This window comes from Trachurus trachurus, assembly GCF_905171665.1.
Source record: "Trachurus trachurus genome assembly, chromosome: 1".
Lineage (NCBI taxonomy): Eukaryota > Metazoa > Chordata > Actinopteri > Carangiformes > Carangidae > Trachurus > Trachurus trachurus.
In genome coordinates, this window is record NC_139891.1 from 35,504,892 (window position 1) to 35,526,288 (window position 21,397).

Below are 21,397 nucleotides of genomic sequence, written 5' to 3' on the forward strand. Positions count from 1 at the left end.
CACTGATAGTTTCAAGGTAGATGCCAACAGTAGACACCTGTTTTTCTTTTGTTTTGTTTTTTGTCTCCAAACTGATGATTGTAACAAGATTTGGTCTAAACCACAAAATGATTAATTAGGTTTTTGGTATGTATTTTTTATTAGCCATTTTTTCTCACTTTGATCTCTGTCCTCAGTGTGTAGACATGTCTGCTGCCAGCAACCTGAGGTCTGAAGATCAGTTCCTGTGCTCCATCTGTCTGGATGTCTTCACTGATCCAGTCAGTACACCATGTGGACACAACTACTGTCAGAGCTGCATCACTCACCACTGGGACGTTAGTGACAGGTGTCAGTGTCCATTGTGTAATAAAGTTTTCAAAATAAGACCTGAGTTGCATGTGAACACATTCATCTCCGAGATGTTTGCTCAGTTCAGACATGAAGCTCAACAGAAAACCAGCAGCAGCAGCTCAGAGCAACACGTTTCCAAACCAGGAGAAGTTCCCTGTGACGTCTGCACTGGAACCAAACTGAAGGCCCTGAAGTCCTGCCTGGTGTGTCTGACCTCCTACTGTGAGACTCACCTGGAGCCTCATCTGACACTGTCAGGTCTGAGGAGACATCAGCTGATGGAGCCTGTGGAGAACCTGGAGGACAGGATGTGTAGGAAGCACGATAAACCTCTGGAGCTGTTCTGTCAGACCGACCAGACATGTGTCTGCATGCTCTGCTCTGTTTTAGACCACAAGACTCATGAGTTTGTTTCTCTGAGAGAAGAATATGAAGGAAAGAAGGCAGAGCTGCAGAAGACAGAGGCTGAAACTCAGCAGATGATCCAGAAGAGACGACTGAAGATTGAGGAGATGAAACAGTCAGTGAAGATCAGTAAAGCTGCTGCAGACAGAGAGAAAGCAGAAGGTGTTGAGGTCTTCACTGCTCTGCAGGAGTCTGTTGACAGAGGCCTGAAGCAGCTCATCAAGGAGATCGAAGAGAAACAGAAAAGCTCAGAGAAACAGGCTGAAGACTTCATCACAGAGCTGGAACAGGAAATCTCTGAGCTGGAGAAGAGAAGCACTGAGGTGGAGCAGCTCTCACTCTCTGAAGACCACCTCCACCTCCTCCAAAGCTTCCCATCCCTGAAAGCTGCTCCACCCACCAAGGACTGGACACAGGTCAGAGTCCGTCCACCATCATATGAGGGGACTGTGGTGAGAGCTGTGTCTCAGCTGGAGGAGACGCTCCGTGAACAGATGGAGGAGGTGAAGATGAAGGCTGAGATGAAGAGGGTCCAGCAGTTTGCAGTGGATGTGACTCTGGATCCTGATACAGCACATCCTTATCTCATCCTGTCTGATGATGGAAAACAAGTTCATCATGGTGATGTGAGGAAGAAACTCCCAGACAACCCAGAGAGGTTTAATCCTAGTCTATGTGTTTTAGGAAAACAGAGTTTCTCTTCAGGCAGATTTTACTTTGAGGTTCAGGTTAAAGGAAAAACTGACTGGGATGTGGGAGTGGCCGGAGAGTCGATCAACAGAAAGGGAAACATCAAACTGAGTCCTCAGAGAGGTTACTGGACGATATGTTTGAGAAATGGAAATGAGTACAAAGCTCTTGCTCGCCCCCCAGTCCGTCTCAGTCTGAGATCTGGTCTTGAGAAGGTGGGGGTGTTTGTGGATTATGAGGAGGGTCTGGTCTCCTTTTATGACATAGATGCTGCAGCTCTCATCTACTCCTTCACTGGCTGCTGCTTCACTGACAAACTACACCCATACTTCAGTCCTTATCTTAATGATGGAGGTAAAAACTCTGTCCCTCTGATCATCTGTCCTGTCAATCAAACTGTTCAGATCAAAACATCTAGTTCTTTGCAGGAGTTGAATGATTTTTAATTCAGGTGACAAATGTAAATATTTAATGTCAATACTGAACAATAAAAAAATACCCTTGTAGGGAAGTTTGAGAGAATCCTACCTGGAAAAAAGAACTCTGCCTTTATGCTTTCTTGACCTTGTCTACAGCCAAATACTGCAACATGTACTTCACTTGTTTAATTTCAAGTTTAATCATCAATAATGTAAATAATGTGTCTTAGTGGAATTCTGTCTCTTCTCTTCTCTTCTCTTCTCTTCTCTTCTCTTCTCTTCTCTTCTCTTCTCTTCTCTTCCCCCGTCATCTGATCACTTCTTCCATCTTCTGCTGCCAGAAAAACAATTAAATGTATACACTGAATGACAACATCAGAAAATATCAAATAAAAATATTTCAACAATAATTTAATGAATAACATGCATTAATCAACTCATACATCAACTGAACGCATATGCGGAGTATGAACACATACAAAAAAATCTAATCCAGCAGCTGCAGTGAAACAGTGTGACGTGGCACGAGAAAAAGATCGATCAATCAATCAATCAATCAATATAAACTTCATTGTCCGCGGAGGGAAATTTGCCTTGGACAGTCAATGCCTCCAGCAGTTGCATATCATAAAAACACAAGATAGACATAACAGTACATTTAAATAACACCAAAACATTTCCATTCACTCCTGAGTGGGTACAGTTCATAGACTAGATATTGCACAGCCCTTGTTGCCTTCATTGCAACCAAGAAAGGAATCTACAATAAATATGAAAATAAATAAGTACTGATAAGGGTCAATAAAGTGCAGAGTGTCTTGGTGACTTCTCTTGTTAACATTTCCATGTTTCCCACACTCTGTGTCATGAACTATAAACTGTTTTCTTGTCTGTAACAACATCTATTGCACGTCTGCCCGTCCTGGGTGAGGGATCCCTCTGTTGCTCACCCTGAGGTTTCTCCAATTTTTCCCTGTTAGAAGGGTTTTCTATGGAGTTTTTCCTCAGTTGATGTGAGGGTCTAAGGGCAGATCTGTTGTTGTGATGCCATGTAAAGGCCTTTGAGACAAACTGTTTGTAAAAACGGGCTATACAAATAAAATTGCCTTGCCTTGTCTAACCTTGCCTTCTAAAAAATCCTAAAAACCAATGGATAAATTATCTCCAAAAGAATAAAATCTATTTCAGATTTAGCAGGTGGTTTGTTTAAGAGGTGGATGGATGTTGGGAGGAAAGAGAGTTTATAGCGGTTGCTTTTACATCTGCTTGCTCTGTATCGTCTCCCCGGGGGCAATAATTCATATTCTTGATACAGAATATGTCAAGGATCGTTTAAAATGCTATGTGCCAGATTTACCACTGTGCCTTCATAAATTGACTGAAGGGTCGGGTACTCTTTAGTGCTAATTATTTTCATAGCTGTTTTCACCGGTTTCAGAGCGTGTTAATGTGAAGTCATGTTATGTAATGTGATGTGGTAATTCGTGTCAAATAAACATTAAATATAAAACATATTATCTAGATATCATTTTAATTTGATTATTCAGCTGTAATCCACATGGTACCAATTTAAAGAGGAACTAAGATGGATTTTTCCTGTGGTTATGCCACATTTTTACATTAATTAAAAAGGCCGGCAGAGGTTTAGTCAAAATAATAGTCCAACCTGCTTTTTGTCATTCTCATATTTATTTTTAGAAACATGTTTTTGTATAACTTTTTTTTAAAGTTTTATGTTGGTGCACTTTTTGAGCTCCTTCTCCAGATTTTTCCACAATTGCACCCACAGACTGTAATGCACATACTTTTCAGAGCTGTTCTGACATCAATTCTCTTGAAATTCAATTCCCCTCTCAGATTATACCCACCCCTTGTTTAAAGGTAGAGTTAGTAAGTTTGTTCACTGCAGTTTGCAAACACGACACCAGGCCCCTCTGCTCAGGCTCAACTGTGCACACCCTGGTGTTTACCAATCTCTTAGGACCAACTGACCCGTGTTCAACTGCTTTTTACATGGAACCCCTCTCCACTTCAACTTTTAAAGTTTTAATTTAAATATTTTCTGCTTCCACCAACATCTGAATCCGCTGCGGGTGAGCATGGAAGCTTCCCCGGTGATATTGGCCGGCTCTGACTGGGGGATCCTGAGGCATTCCCAGACCAGGCTGAGGATATAAACTCTCCACCTACTCCTTGGTCTGCCCCGTGACCTCCTCCCAGCTGGACATACCAGGGCCATCCTCACCAGATGCCCAAACCACCTCAACTGGTTCCAATGGGTCTACTCTCAGTGTCTCATAGATGACTGAACTTCTCACCTTATCTCTACGGCAGGGTGGGGTCTGAGCAAAACCCATTTTGGCCGATTTCAATGACCTCGTTCTTTGGGTCATGACCCATTGCTTATAATCAAAGGTAAGGGTAGGAAGACCAGTAGTTTGTGGCAATACCACTCTTGCCGCGCTGATTCTCCGGCCAGTCTCACGCTCCAGTGTTCCCTCACTCGTGAACAAAGCTCCAAGATACTTGAACTACATCACTTGGGGCAAAACCTCATTCCCAACCAGAGTAGACAGTCCACCTGTTTGCTGCTGAGAACCATGGCCTCAGACTCAGAGGTGCTCGTCCTCATCTTATCCGCTTCCCAAAAGGGTGCAAATCAGTCCATTGAGTGCTGAAGGTCATAGGCTGATGATGCTATCAGGATGATGTCCAAACAGGATCCTTTGAAGAACATGAACCACATAATGATAGTCCCACAACTACTACCAGTGACCAAGGGATCGATATTGTTCGGAGAAGTTTCGTTCAGATAGAGGACTTCAACTTCCCACAGAGCCAAACACACCTTTACCAAGGACAGATATGAGGATGAAAAATGGAGAAAAAATATGCATACGGTTATTGTATTCAAAATCATCTGGCGCAGTTTTATGCTTTGGCTATACCATATTTGGCAAGCGACATCACAGTCTCACTGCACCACTAAGCACCTTGTTGCCTTCCAAAAGTCCTTCTCCGTAGTTTCTCTGAACTCCTCCTACATCAACTGCTTTGCCTCCCTCATGGCTGAGTTTGCCGATCTTCAGGCCTGTCAGTACCCTGCAACTGCCTCCAGAGTCTCCTAGGACAACAACTCCATCTTCATCCATCTCCTTCTTCAGTTGGGTGGCTTCCCTGACCACCAGTGTCGGCCACAATGTTCGATAGTTACCGTTCCTTGAGGTATATGGCCCTAAGACCACAGCTCACAGCTGCAGCTACTTTGGCTTTGAACATTGACCATTCTGATTCGGAGTCCCTTGCCTCCACAGGGATGACAGAGAAGCTCTGTTGGAGATAGGAGTTGAAGTTCTCTTGGGTAGAGGCCTCCTCCAGATGTTCTGTTTACCCGCACTACCACCAGGTCTGTCTAGAGGATTCCCCTTCCACCTGAACCAAATCATAACCAGTTATCAATCAATTGAAAACTCAGTTCCTTTATTCACCTGAGTGTCCAGAGCATGTGGCCTCAGGTCAGATGATACGATAACAAAATTAACCATTGACTTTTTTCCTAGGGTACTCTGGTACTGTGTTAATGTCTTAGGAAAACAGAGTTTCTCTTCAGGTAAATTTTACTTTGAGGTTCAGGTTGAAGGAAAAACGGACTGGTTTGTGGGAGTGGCCAGAGAGTCAATCAACAGGAAGGGAGACACCCCACTTAGTCCCGTGGATGGTAACTGGACAATATGGTTGATAAATGGAAATGAGTATGTAGCTCTTGTTGATTCCCCAGTTGTTCTCAATCTGCGGTCTGGTCTTGAGAAGGCGGGGGTGTTTGTGGATTATGAGGAGGGCCTGGTCTCCTTTTATGACGTGGATGCTGCAGCTCTCATCTACTCCTTCACTGGCTGCTGCTTCACTGACAAACTACACCCATACTTCAGTCCCTCTGATAATTATGGAGGTATAAACTCAGCCCCTCTGATCATTTGTCATATCAAAGTTCCTGATCACTGACAATAGTCTACATTGCTGAATGTGTGTGAACAAAAAAAATACATAATAGACACAGTCTTTACATTACAGCAGTGTCACAGGCGTAAATATAGTTTCTAAATGCAACATTTTAAAATTAATGTTGTTTTTACTTCAAGTTTTCTGTTTCCTGTCATGATGTCATGATGCAGTGAAATTGCATGCTCACATCACTGGACACTATCCACTAAATATCTTTTGAATCCTACGTTTTTTTCTGGCATATATATTCTTTTAAGCAATTTAAGCAAAGGATTCACAAAATTATTCATCAATTTTGGCCAGAAGATCTCTTTTTGAGGTGTATATCTGCTTGGCTTGCATCAGCCAGGCTTCCGGCCTTGCAAACTCAATCCTCACCTGATTCTATTTTACCATGCCGCCTAAAGGAAGCTCCAACAACAGCTCAGAGGAGACCATCTACATGGCTCAGGTGCGTGAATTACTTGAGCAGCAAAAGGACTTCTATAAAACACTCATTGAACAACAGGAGAAAAATTTCAGATCATGTGTTGAAATTTTTATTGACTCATCAAACAAAAGAGTCGGGGAGTTGCTGAAAGAAGTCCAAGACCTCAAGGTTAGCCTGGAATTCACCCAAAAGGAATTTCAGGACTACAAAAATTATTGCAAGACATGGTGTGATACCTGTAAAGAAACTAAGAGTGATGTTGAAACAGTCTGCAAAAGCCTCATCTCACTCAATGACAAAAGTGATTACCTGGAAGGACAGTCAAGGCGTAACAATATTGTCATTGATGGCATTATTGAGTCAGCTAACGAAAAATGGTCTGATTCTGAGGACAAAGTGAAGAAACTACTATCTGAGAAGCTCCAGATTGACCCACGCAAGATTGAGCTGGAGAGGGTCCACAGATCGGGGAAGCCGTCACCATCCTCCACCAGGCCTAGGCCTATCATTGTCAAATTTCTACGTTATAAGGACAAATTGGAAGTCATGAGCAAAGCCAAAGCCCTGAAAGGTACGAACATTTTTATCAATGAAGATTTTCCTGAAGCTGTCCGACAGAAGCGAAACCTGCACCAGGTCAAAGAAGTAACAATGCCCTAGCATCAAAGCATTAGAAGCCATGTACTGTATGCATACACATTTACATATATTCACATCCAGAGTACGCTTACACTTGCCCTGACATGCATACACACATACACTCACAACACCCCCCCCCCCCTCTCTCTTTCATTTTATTTATTAACCTCAACATGTTGTTCAGTATTGTTTTGTACCCATTAGCACTCTCACTCTCATGTCCATAATGCACCAAAGCTCTATTTGTTATCACTGTCAGACTCAAACTTCCTCCTCCATCATCCATTGCTCTTGTTGTAAAATGTGTTACCACCTGAGATGCACACCTGTCAGTGAACATGAAATGGACAAATGGAGTTCTTGGACTTGTGTAAACTGCGTTTCTATGTTTCCTTATCATGATGTCAATGATGATGGTCTGATGGCTGATATAAATCCTGATTACAGAAGGACAATTACTTTTGATCATATGGTCTTTAATCCTTTTGAATTGAACCCACAGAGTGATACAACATTTATGGAGCCTTTTGATCCTGATTCAAATTTCTTTAACTCACTAAATCCAAAGGCTCTATCTTGTGATTATTTGTTGTTTGATGTTTTAGCTTCTCAGCATCGTCACAAATTCGTTATTTGGATCTACCTGACTAAACAGTTTTTGTCAGTCACAGAAAGGACAGGAGAACACAAAATGCATTTCATTCTCCACCTCTTGGATGTCTTGTATTGTAACTTCTGTCAAATGGACCATGAGTCTGCAATAAAGACATGAATGAATGAATGAATGAATGAATGAATGAATGAATGAATGAATGAATGAATGAATGAATGAATGAATGAATGAATGTTATTGGTATCAGGGGCGTCACCAGACCTTTTTCTGGAGCATGAGTCCCAGTTTAAATGTCATAGACTATAAACTATATTTAATGCTTAAAGAATAAGTAAAGTCAGTTCAGACTGAGTTGTGGCCCATTAGAGCTTAGTGGCTGGAAGCGACCCAGATCGATATTGACCAAACGTGATCATGATAAAGATTCTTGTCATAGCTCCAGTCCCTTGTATTCTACTTTGTGTTTTATTTTGAAAGTGGAGTCACCTCCTTCCTTGTGGTTTGTCCCAGTCAGATGTGATTCCTCCCTGAGTCCAGTAGAGGTCAGTATGACATCACACACCAGAGACCAGTGACAGGTGAGTCAGGCGGGTGGAGCAACAACAGAAACTTAAACAGGTTCTGAATCGAAAGTAAAATAGTTTCAGAGCAACAACCGAGACAGATCTCTGTGTTTGTGTCCGAAGACAAATAAAATAAAGTTCATCAGGATTTTGCTCTGATACTGGTGAGTAGAGCTGAGAATATTTACTGTGATTTAACTAAGAGAAGTGAGTCGACCTCTGTTGGTTTGTGATTTAGTCAAAAAGCAACAAGACGTTTCCTCATTTTGTAGCTACATTTGCATTCGGGATAACTTATATAACTACACCCAGACCTACAGCCACGCTCAGTCTGTTCAGAGGTTGTTCTTTAAATGTGGGATTTATTTTTGAAAATGTCCAAATTGATGCAGTGAAAGTTCTTGATTTCTAGTCACTCTGGACTGAGATTATCAAACACTATGGATCCATATTTGTTTACAGCAACCAGTATTTAGAAACGTACCGGTAACGATAAGGCATGAAGGTGAGGACATTTGAAATGTGTACTTTGAAAATGATTGATTTTTATTACGTATGTTATCTGAACTCAAAGTCCAGTGGAGTCATTTAAAGGGTAATTGCCGTTTTTTACAATCTGGACCTTATTTCTAGCATAAAATACGATCATTTATTCACCCAGATAACTTTGGTGTCATTACAAGTCGTTCTGATGAATTATCTCCAGCCGAGAGCCACGTATATCCGTATAATGGAGTCTACAGGGCAGCAGAATGCAGCCTCTAAATAACACATTATCTGCAGAGAAACTCCTTCATTTCACCAATATTTAGTTCTGATACACTAGTGCTATTCCCCTCTGAGTCCGGGGTTAGCTGTTATCAACATCCGGGGTCTGTAGGTTGACCTACTGACCTCTGACCTGGATGATGTCATCTCCGAGCGCTGCCCGGAAGTATAAACTTATCTAATCCTACCCCTATATGAAGGAGTTTCTCTGCAGATAATGTGTTATTTAGAGGCTGCATTCTGCTGCCCTGTAGACTCCATTATACGGATATACGCGCCTCTCGGCTGGAGCTCATTTCATCACAACGACTTGTAATGACACCAAAGTTATCTGGGTGAGGAAATGATCGTATTTTATTATAGAAATAAGGTCCAGATTGTAAAAAACGGCAATTACTGCCAACAGTAGACACCTGTTTTTCTTTTGTTTTGTTTTTTGTCTCCAAACTGATGATTGTAACAAGATTTGGTCAAAACCACAAAATGATTAATTAGGTTTTTGGTAGGTATTTTTTATTAGCCATTTGTTCTCACTTTGATCTTTGTCCTCAGTGTGTAGACATGTCTGCTGCCAGCAACCTGAGGTCTGAAGATCAGTTCCTGTGCTCCATCTGTCTGGGTGTCTTCACTGATCCAGTCAGTACACCATGTGGACACAACTTCTGTCAGAGCTGCATCACTCACCACTGGGACGTTAGTGACAAGTGTCAGTGTCCAATGTGTAACAAGGTTTTCAAAATAAGACCTGAACTGCATGTCAACACTCTGCTCTCCGAGGTTGTTGTTCAGTTCAGACATGCAGCTCAACAGAAAACCAGCAGCAGCAGCTCAGAGCAACACGTTTCCAAACCAGGAGAAGTTCCCTGTGACGTCTGCACTGGAACCAAACTGAAGGCCCTGAAGTCCTGCCTGGTGTGTCTGACTTCCTACTGTGAGACTCACCTGGAGCCTCATCTGACACTGTCACGTCTGAGGAGACATCAGCTGATGGAGCCTGTGGAGAACCTGGAGGACAGGATGTGTAGGAAGCACGATAAACCTCTGGAGCTGTTCTGTCAGACCGACCAGACATGTGTCTGCACGCTCTGCCCTGTTTTAGACCACAAGACTCATGAGTTTGTTCCTCTGAGAGAAGAATATGAAGGAAAGAAGGCAGAGCTGCAGAAGACAGAAGCTGAAACTCAGCAGATGATCCAGAAGAGACGACTGAAGATTGAGGAGATGAAACAGTCAGTGAAGATCAGTAAAGCTGCTGCAGACAGAGAGAAAGCAGAAGGTGTTGAGGTCTTCACTGCTCTGAAGGAGTCTGTTGACAGAGGCCTGAAGCAGCTCATCAAGGAGATCGAAGAGAAACAGAAAAGCTCAGAGAAACAGGCTGAAGACTTCATCACAGAGCTGGAACAGGAAATCTCTGAGCTGGAGAAGAGAAGCACTGAGGTGGAGCAGCTCTCACTCTCTGAAGACCACCTCCACCTCCTCCAAAGCTTCCCATCCCTGAAAGCTGCTGCACCCACCAAGGACTGGACACAGGTCAGAGTCCGTCCATCATATGAGGGGACTGTGGTGAGAGCTGTGTCTCAGCTGGAGGAGACGCTCCGTGGACAGATGGAGAAGATGATGGAGGCTGAGATGAAGAGGGTCCAGCAGTTTGCAGTGGATGTGACTCTGGATCCTGATACTGCACATGCTGCACTCATCCTGTCTGATGATGGAAAACAAGTTCACTGTGGTGATGTGGGGAAGAAACTCCCAGACACCCCAGAGAGATTTGGTTGGTGTGTCTGTGTCTTAGGAAAACAGAGTTTCTCTTCAGGCAGATTTTACTTTGAGGTTCAGGTTAAAGGAAAAACTGACTGGGATGTGGGAGTGGCCAGAGAGTCGATTGACAGGAAGGGACAAATTACCGGCAGTCCTCAGGACGGTTATTGGAGGATATTGTTGAGAAATGGAAATGAGTACAGAGCTTCTGGTGACCCCTCAGTCCGTCTCAATCTGAGGTCTGGTCCTGAGAAGGTGGGGGTGTTTGTGGATTATGAGGAGGGTCTGGTCTCCTTTTATGACGTAGATGCTGCAGCTCTCATCTACTCCTTCACTGGCTGCTGCTTCACTGACAAACTACATCCATACTTCTGTCCCTGGCCTAATCATGGAGGTAAAAACTCTGCCCCTCTGATCATCTGTCCTGTCAATCAAACTGTTCAGATCAAAACATCTAGTTCTTTGCAGGAGTTGAATGATTTTTAGGGGGACCAATGTAAATATTTAATGTCAATACTGAACAATAAAAAAAAAAAGGTTCCTACTGTGGTGACTGCCAGGGGCGTTTCCTGGACCTGGGAACATTGGGGGCCCATACCCTTGTAGGGAAGTCTGAGGGAATCCTAACTGGAAAAAAGAGCTCTGCCTTGCTTTCTTGACCTTGTCTACAACCAAATACTGCAACATGTACTTAATTTGTTTATTTTCAAATTTAATCATCAATAATGTAAATAATGTGTCATAGTGGAACTCTGTCTCTTCTCTTCTCTTCTCTTCTCTTCTCTTCTCTTCTCTTCTCTTCTCTTCTCTTCTCTTCTCTTCCCCCGTCATCTGATCACTTCTTCCATCTTCTGCTTCCAGAAAAACAATGAAATGTATACACTGAATGACAACATTAGAAAATATCAAATAAAAATATTTCAACAATGATTTAATGAATAATGCACTCATACATCAACTGAACGCATGTCCGGAGTATGAACACATACAAAAAAATCTAATCCAGCAGCTGCAGTGAAACAGTGTGACGTGGCATGAGAAAAAGATCAATCAATCAGTCAATCAATCTAAACTTTATTGTCCGCAGAGGGAAATTTGCCTTGGACAGTCAATGCCTCCAGCAGTTGCATATCATAAAAACACAAGATAGACATAACAGTACATTTAAATAACATCAAAACATTTTCCATTCACTCCTGAGTGAGTACAGTTCATAGACCAGATATTGCACAGCCCTTGTTGCCTTCATTGCAACCAAGAAAGGAATCTACAATAAATATGAAAATAAATAAGTACTGATAAGAGTCAATAAAGTGCAGAGTGTCTTGGTGACTTCTCTTGTTAACATTTCCATGTTTCCCACACTCTATGTCATAAACTATAAACTGTTTTCTTGTCTATAACAACATCTATTGCATGTCGTCTGCCCGTCCTGGGTGAGGGATCCCTCCTCTGTTGCTCACCCTGAGGTTTCTCCAATTTTTTCCCTGTTAAAAGGGTTTTCTATGGAGTGTTTCCTCAGTCGATGTGAGGGTCTAAGGGCAGAGGATGTTGTTGTGATGCCATGTAAAGCCATTTGAGGGCTGTTTGTAAAAACGGGATATACAAATAAAATTGCCTTGCCTTGCCTTCTAAAAAATCCTAAAAACCAATAGATAAATTATCTCCAAAAGAATAAAATCTATTTCAGATTTAGCAGGTGGTTTGTTTAAGAGGTGGATGGATTTTGGGAGGAAAGAGAGCTTATAGCGGTTGCTTAAAAAAAACATAAACAACATATTCTAGATATCAACAATGTTGATACATTTTAATTTTATTATTCAGCTGTAATCCACATGGCACCAATTTAAAGAGGATCTAAGAAGGATTTTTCCTGTGGTTATGCCACATTTTTACCTTAATTAAAAAGGTCGGCAGAGGTTTAGTCAAAATAATAGTCCAACCTACTTTTTGTCATTCTCATATTTTTTTTTAGAAACATGTTTTTGTATAATTTTTTTATAAAGTTTTATGTTGGTGCAATTTTTGAGCTCCTTCTCCAGATTGTTCCACAATTGCACCCACAGACTGTAATGCACATACTTTTCAGAGTTGTTCTGACATTAATTCTCTTGAAATTCAATTCCCCTCTCAGATTATACCCACCCTATGTTTAAAGGTAGAGTTAGTAGGTTTGTTCATTGCAGTTTGCAAACACGACACCAGGCCCCTCTGCTCAGGCACAACTGTGCACACCCTGGTGTTTACCAATCTCTTAGGACCAACTGACCCGTGTTCAACTGCTTTTTACATGGAACCCCTCTCCACTTCAACCTTTAAACGTTTTCATTTTAATATTGGTAACACTTTATTTTAAGGGGTCCTTGTTCCTGTGTATCTACCTAATTACAGTGTAATTACCTAAGTAACCGTATGTAATGTACTTACATTGTAAATACATAGTGTATTTTGGTGTGCTTACAGGTCCTTGTTACACTTGTAATAAGAAATGCCAAAGTGGCCTCTCTCTTTGCACAAGCATTTCTTATTACAAGTGTAACAAGGACCTGTAAGTACACCAAAATACACTATGTAATTACAATGTAAGTACATTACATACGGTTACATAGGTAATTACACTGTAATTAATTAGGTAGATACACAGGAACAAGGACCCCTTAAAATAAAGTGTTACCTTAATATTTTCTACTTCCACCAACATCTGAATCCGCCGTGGGTGAGCATGGAAGCTTAGGGCATCCCTTTCCCCGGAGATATTGACTGGCTCTGACTGGGGGATCCTGAGGCATTCCCAGACCAGGCTGGGGATATAAACTCCTTAGTCTGCCCCGTGGCCTCCTCCCAGCTGGATATGCCAGGGCCATCCTCACCAGATGCCCAAACCACCTCAACTGGTTCCATTGGGTCTACTCTCAGTGTCTCATAGATGACTGAACTTCTCACCTTATCTCTACGGCAGACCCCACCCATCCTTCTGAGGAAAACCCATTTTGGCCGATTTCCATGACCTCGTTCTTTGGGTCATGACCCATTGCTTATAATCATAGGTAAGGGTAGGAAGACCAGTAGATCAAGAGCTTTGCCTTTTGGCTCAGCTCTTTGTTTGTGGCAATACCACTCTTGCCGCGCTGATTCTCCGGCCAGTCTCACGCTCTAGTGTTCCCTCACTCGTGAACAAAGCTCCAAGATACTTGAACTCCTGCACTTGGGGCAAAAACTCATTCCCTACCAGAGTAGGCAGTCCACCTGTTTGCTGCTGAGAACCATGGCCTCAGACTTGGAGGTGCTGATCCTCATCCTATCTGCTTCCCAAAAGGGTGCAAATCAGTCCAGTGAGTGCTGAAGGTCACATGCTGATGATGCCATCAGGGTGATGTCCAAACAGGATCCTTTGAAGAACATGAACCACATAATGATAGTCCCACAACTACTACCAGTGACCAAGGGATCGATATTGTTCGGAGAGGTCTCGTTCAGATAGAGGACTTCAACTTCCCACAGAGCCAAACACACATTTACCAAGGACAGATATGAGGATGAAAAATGGAGAAAAAATATGTATACGGTTAGTGTATTCAAAATCATCTGGCGCAGTTTTCTGTTTTGGCTATACCATATTTGGCAAGCGACAGTCTCACTGCACCACTAAGCACCTTGTTGCCTTCCAAAAGTCCTTCTCCGTAGTTTCTCTGAACTACTCCTACAATAACTGCTTTGCCTCCCTCATGGCTGAGTTTGCCGATCTTCAGGCCTGTCAGTACCCTGCAACTGCCTCCAGAGTCTCCTAGGACAACAACTCCATCTTCATCCATCTCCTTCTTCAGTTGGGTGGCTTCCCTGACCACCAGTGTCGGCCACAATGTTCGATAGTTACCGTTCCTTGAGGTATATGGCCCTAAGACCACAGCTCACAGCTGCAGCTACTTTGGCTTTGAAGATTGACCATTCTGATTCGGAGTCCCTTGCCTCCACAGGGATGACAGAGAAGCTCTGTTGGAGATAGGAGTTGAAGTTCTCTTGGGTAGAGGCCTCCTCCAGATGTTCTGTTTACCCGCACTACCACCAGGTCTGTCTAGAGGATTCCCCTTCCACCTGAACCAAATCATCACCAGTTATCAATCAATTGAAAACTCAGCTCCTTTATTCACCTGAGTGTCCAGAGCATGTGGCCTCAGGTCAGATGATACGATAACAAAATTAACCATTGACTTTTTTCCTAGGGTACTCTGGTACTGTGTTAATGTCTTAGGAAAACAGAGTTTCTCTTCAGGTAAATTTTACTTTGAGGTTCAGGTTGAAGGAAAAACGGACTGGTTTGTGGGAGTGGCCAGAGAGTCAATCAACAGGAAGGGAGACACCCCACTGAGTCCCGTGGATGGTAACTGGATAATGTGGTTGATAAATGGAAATGAGTATGTAGCTCTTGTTGATTCCCCAGTTGTTCTCAATCTGCGGTCTGGTCTTGAGAAGGTGGGGGTGTTTGTGGATTATGAGGAGGGTCTGGTCTCCTTTTATGACGTGGATGCTGCAGCTCTCATCTACTCCTTCACTGGCTGCTGCTTCACTGACAAACTACACCCATACTTCAGTCCCTCTGATAATTATGGAGGTATAAACTCAGCCCCTCTGATCATTTGTCATGTCAAAGTTCCTTATCACTGACAATAGTCTACATTGCTGAATGTGTGTGAACAAAAAAAATACATAATAGACACAGTCTTTACATTACAGCAGTGTCACAGGCGTAAATATAGTTTCTAAATGCAACATTTTAAAATTAATGTTGTTTTTACTTCAAGTTTTCTGTTTCCTGTCATGATGTCATGATGCAGTGAGATTGCATGCTCACATCACTGGACACTATCCACTAAATATCTTTTGAATCCTACGTTTTTTTCAGGCATATATATTCTTTTAAGCAATTTAAGCAAAGGATTCACAAAATTATTCATCAATTTTGGCCAGAAGATCTCTTTTTGAGGTGTATATCTGCTTGGCTTGCATCAGCCAGATTTCCGGCCTTGCAAACTCAATCCTCACCTGATTCTATTTTACCATGCCGCCTAAAGGAAGCTCCAACAACAGCTCAGAGGAGACCATCTACATGGCTCAGGTGCGTGAATTACTTGAGCAGCAAAAGGACTTCTATAAAACACTCATTGAACAACAGGAGAAAAATTTCAGATCATGTGTTGAAATTTTTATTGACTCATCAAACAAAAGAGTCGGGGAGTTGCTGAAAGAAGTCCAAGACCTCAGGTTAGCCTGGAATTCACCCAAAAGGAATTTCAGGACTACAAAAATTATTGCAAGACATGGTGTGATACCTGTAAAGAAACTAAGAATGATGTTGAAACAGTCTGCAAAAGCCTCATCTCACTCAATGACAAAAGTGATTACCTGGAAGGACAGTCAAGGCGTAACAATATTGTCATTGATGGCATTATTGAGTCAGCTAACGAAAAATGGTCTGATTCTGAGGACAAAGTGAAGAAACTACTATCTGAGAAGCTCCAGATTGACCCACGCAAGATTGAGCTGGAGAGGGTCCACAGATCGGGGAAGCCGTCACCATCCTCCACCAGGCCTAGGCCTATCATTGTCAAATTTCTACGTTATAAGGACAAATTGGAAGTCATGAGCAAAGCCAAAGCCCTGAAAGGTACGAACATTTTTATCAATGAAGATTTTCCTGAAGCTGTCCGACAGAAGCGAAACCTGCACCATGCAGGTCAAAGAAGTAACAATGCCCCAGCATCAAAGCATTAGAAGCCATGTACTGTATGCATACACATTTAGGTAACCCTTTAATTTCCAGGCCGTTAATTACGTCATAATATCAAGAAATTACCCAGAAATAATGATTAATTGCGTAGTAATGTCAAGAAATAGCCTAGAAATAACGGTCAATTTCATAGTAATGTTGAGAAATATAACCAGGAAATAACTTTTAATTGTGTAGAAATAGCCCAGTAATAATGATCAATTGTGTAGTAATGTTGAGAAATATAGCCCAGAAATAACAATTAATTGCATGGTAATGTCAAGAAATATAGCAAAGAAATGACACTCTAGTAATATAGACAAGTTGTAGTAGTAGAATTGCAGTGAATTACTGCTAAGTATTGGGTAATTACAGAGTAAATAGCCTGTTGTTTCCATGATACAGTCAAGTACTTTCAGTGTGATTAACCTGATGTAATTGTAATTTCCACAGTCTTACCTTATGGTTAGCTGCAATATCTGTTTCCCAAAAGCAAATGGTAGATCTGGCAACTGCTGGAAATGTCACCATAGTTAACCTATAATTACCTTTCTGCTGCCTGCAAAGTGTAGTGGACTTTGTTCCTTAGAAACGTATGGGTAGTTTCAGCATAACTAACATGGTTATGAGAACTTCCACTGTAATAGTCTTGCCCAGTGGAAATGTCACCGTAGTTAACCCATAATTACCTTTCCACTGCCTGTAAAGTGTAGTGAGCTTTGTTCCTTAGAAACGTATGGGTAGTTTCAACATAACTAACATGGTTATGAGAACTTCCACTGTAATAGTCTTGCCCATAACCCATTTGGATGAAAGATGGTAGATGTGGCAACTGCTGGAAATGTCACCGTAGTTAACCCATAATTACCTTTCTGCTGCCTGCAAACTGTAGTGGGCTTTGTTCCTTAGAAACGTATGGGTAGTTTCAACATAACTAACACGGTAATAAGATCTTACACTGTAATAGTCTTTCCCAGTAACCCATTTGGATCAAATGTATAAATATTTTCCAACAAAGATAAGCTACGTACCATGAAATGTCACAACATTAACTCTTTTTAGGAACATAGAAGCCATTTCCAAATAATGGAGGAGATAATTACCTTCACATTTTATATTAAGTGTACAATATTCCTGCTATAACCTATCCACCTTTTTCTGAACTTCATAGAAGAAAGGCAAAGTAGATTAAAGTACATGAATGGGATGTTGTCCTGTTAAATCTCAAAACTCATATTCACATGTTCCCATGAAGAAAATACAATGAAGCTGTTTTCAGTTGTTTTTAATAATTTTTAAAGCGTATTGGAACATTCCCAGTAGAGTTATTCCCTTTCTGATACCAGTATTGGAAATGCCTCCGATACCACCAAAAATGTTGGCATCGGTATCAGCAGTAGGCTACTGGAGTCCAGTTGTAGCCGGGACGGTCTGCAGGCCCCGACTACTGCGTTGTGTTCTGTGAACAATAACACGGGACGCAGGGCTGGGTTCACACTCAGGTTTATTCCTGTATGATGGCAACATAAAACAAAAAGGATGTGAATTAAATGGTCATCTTCTCCATAAAAGTCCTCTCTCAGTCAGGAACAGTGCAGACTGACAAATGCAGCACTATTTCTCCCAAAAAACTATCACATTTCTTCACATGGTAAAACACACAAGTAAACATCTCTAACATAACAATGGAGGCTGAGCAACCACACACATACCTGTATGATGGCCACATAAAACTAAATGGATGTGAATGAAATGGTCATCTTCTCCATAAAAGTCCTACCACACAAAAAATAAAATACATTTAGCATGACGGCTAGTACATGGAGGACGCATTGACACATGCACACCACACACACACACGCACACACACACGCACGCACGCACACTCACGCACACACACAGGGAGAAATCGCGGCAAAATAACTGTCTCTCTCTTGCTCAAAACAGCTCTTAAAACACACTACACGACAGAAAACACCATTCCAAACAGTTTTAGATTAACATTTGTTCATTAAATTGACAATAAAACTCAACAGATATAACTTTTAGGTCCCGGAGCCTCAACAACATACCTCTCGACTTTCACTCAAGAACAGCAGACTGACGAGAGAGAAGGGAGCGACGTGCGTCATATCCGCAGACTTTCAGAATAAAAGATCGGGTTTGTAAAGATGAAAGAAATACAAAAATAAAACCACAAAAATTTGAATGATACAGTATTAACAATAACAATAATCCATATTTGAAGTAAAAAGAAACCAAAACACATCATCTGATGGATTTTGGTGAAATTAATAACAATAAAATAAACACCAAAATGTGTAGTAGTTTCCTTTTTCTGTTTATCTGTGGCCCACAACATCATTTTAATTATTATTTTAATAATTATTATTCTATTCTAGCTGCATGTTGTATTTATAACCCACAGATAAACACACGTGGTATCGGATCGGTGCCTGTAACAAAGGAAACGACACATTTTATTGTTATTAATTTCACCAAAATCCATCTGATGATGTGTTTTAAGTTCTTTTTTACTTTAAATATGGATTATTGTTAATACAATTAAATTTTTGTGGTTTTATTTTTGTATTTCTTTCATTTTTACAAAACCGATCTGCGGATATGACGCACGTCGCTCCCTTTCTCTCCCGTCAGTCTGCGCTGTTCCTGACTGAGAGAGGTATGTTGTTGAGGCTCCGGGACCGAAAAGTTACATTTGTTGAGTTTTATTGCCAATTTAAAGGTGCTTGAGGCAAGAATAAGGAATAAAACTCACTAGCGATACAACGGCCGTAGCGGCCGTCAGGGTTACTGCAGCCATATCAGCCAAGCTGGTGCGGGAGCGCGCATCAACTCTCCACAGCAGCAGCTGATGCTGTGACACTGTGGCTGAATTGGAAACGGCGTAACGTTACTATACCAGTGTTTTACATTAATCAGCCGCCACAGTTTGGTTTGTGTCCGCCGCAGCAGTCTCTCACAGAAAAAAAGAACATTTTTCACTATCCCTCATCTCTGCCAGTCAGCCCCTCTACCTGCTGTCTCACGACACAGACACAGACAGACAGACAGACACACACACACACACACACACACACACACACACACACACACACACACACACACACACACACACACACACACACACACCGCCTGTTAATAAACAGTAAATGCGCCATGCCGCGCTCATTGTACAGTGCTCAATTTACCGCGCCACCCGGAGGTTGACCGCCCGGGCATCAGGTCAGCACCGGCCGCCGCCGCCGCCGCTGCCTCTGTGAGCCGCTGGTGCCGCTCGGCTGCTCTAGTGGCTCTGCACTGCTCCGAACACGTCGGAGAATTTCCTTACAGGCGTTGTTTGGATAAACTGACCACGGATGAATCAATCGGCTCATTGTAAAACTATTTATTTATTTATTGAAGTAGCCTAAATATGGTGATTTTTGTACGTACAGAGCCCCAAGGCTGCGCTGCTCACACACACCTGAAGCTTCACTTTTCATTCAAATGAACTAATCCGACTGCCACAGTGCCACTGTTAGATTTCATCCAGCATTTATCTCCTCAAAACAATTAAACCAGCCGGCAGAAAACCTCTAAAAACCTGTGGGTGAGTTACTCGGCTCGTTTTCTTCCCTGGGAGGAGGAGGACAGAGGACAGAGGCTGCCCAGCCGATGAGCTCAGCTCCCCGGCTGCAGCCTCTGTGACGAGCCGCTGCTGCTGCTGCGTGTGTGTGTGGCTCTGCACTCCTCCGAAAAATGTCGGAGCAAATCTAGTACTTACAGACGTTATTTGGATAAACTGACAACAGATTGGGACACTAAACCGTCACTTTCTCGCATGAAAAAATATTAAAATGTAAGAAAGTGACGTTATTTCTCTACTCGCTGCTCACGTAACTGTTCAGGCTGCAAGACATCCGCCGACCGCTGGTCGCAAGCGGAGGAAAGCCGAAGCTGTCGAGGACGCGCATGCAGCGTCATTTGACGTCACATCCGCGGACAGCGCGGGAAATTCGGACCCAGAATTGCAGCGCATTATGCAGCACACAGCCTGTTCAAGGCAACGGAGAGATACGCGAGTGGGCTCATTCTTTTTGGTTTTTAACGCTTCATCGCCCATCAGCAGTAAAAAACTTAAAACGCATGTGCATTTCTTGCCTCATGAACCTTTAATGAACAAATGTTAATCTAAAACTGTTTGGAATGGTGTTTTCTGTCGTGTAGTGTGTTTTAAGAGCTGTTTTGAGCAAGAGAGAGACAGTTATTTTGCCGCGATTTCTCCCTGTGTGTGTGCGTGAGTGAGTGTGCGTGCGTGCGTGTGTGTGCCTGCGTGTGTGTGTGTGGTGTGCATGTGTCAATGCGTCCTCCATGTACTAGCCGTCATGCTAAATGTATTTTATTTTTTGTGTGGTAGGACTTTTATGGAGAAGATGACCATTTCATTCACATCCATTTAGTTTTATGTCGCCATCATACAGGTATGTGTGTGGTTGCTCAGCCTCCATTGTTATGTTAGAGATGTTTACTGTAATGTAATAGTTTTTTGGGAGAAATAGTGCTGCATTTGTCAGTCTGCACTGTTCCTGACTGAGAGAGGACTTTTATGGAGAAGATGACCATTTAATTCACATCCTTTTTGTTTTATGTTGCCATCATACAGGAATAAACCTGAGTGTGAACCCAGCCCTGCGTCCCGTGTTATTGTTCACAGAACACAACGCAGTAGTCGGGGCCTGCAGACCGTCCCGGCTACAGCTGGACTCCAGTAGCCTACTGCTGATACCGATGCCAACATTTTTGGTGGTATCGGAGGCATTTCCAATACTGGTATCAGAAAGGGAATAACTCTACTGGGAATGTTCCAATACGCTTTAAAAATTATTAAAAACAACTGAAAACAGCTTCATTGTATTTTCTTCATGGGAACATGTGAATATGAGTTTTGAGATTTAACAGGACAACATCCCATTCATGTACTTTAATCTACTTTGCCTTTCTTCTACGAAG

General features: G+C 42.2%; 2 protein-coding genes across 2 annotated transcripts; both read left to right on the forward strand.

The window, feature by feature from the left end:
• Positions 1-185: 185 nt before the first annotated feature.
• On the forward strand, positions 186-1,896 carry LOC310985070 (E3 ubiquitin-protein ligase TRIM21-like; the record flags this gene model as incomplete). The annotated part of the gene is made up of 1 exon (XM_083970517.1): positions 186-1,896. The coding sequence occupies one exon, from the start codon at positions 186-188 to the stop codon at positions 1,872-1,874; it is 1,689 nt and encodes a 562-aa protein (XP_083826643.1). The 3' UTR covers positions 1,875-1,896.
• A 7,527-nt stretch (positions 1,897-9,423) lies between these two features.
• On the forward strand, positions 9,424-11,106 carry LOC310990432 (E3 ubiquitin-protein ligase TRIM39-like; the record flags this gene model as incomplete). Its single annotated transcript, XM_083977790.1, has 1 exon — positions 9,424-11,106. One exon carries the CDS (start codon positions 9,424-9,426, stop codon positions 11,104-11,106), a length of 1,683 nt encoding a protein of 560 aa, XP_083833916.1.
• Between the last annotated feature and the right edge of the window lie 10,291 nt (positions 11,107-21,397).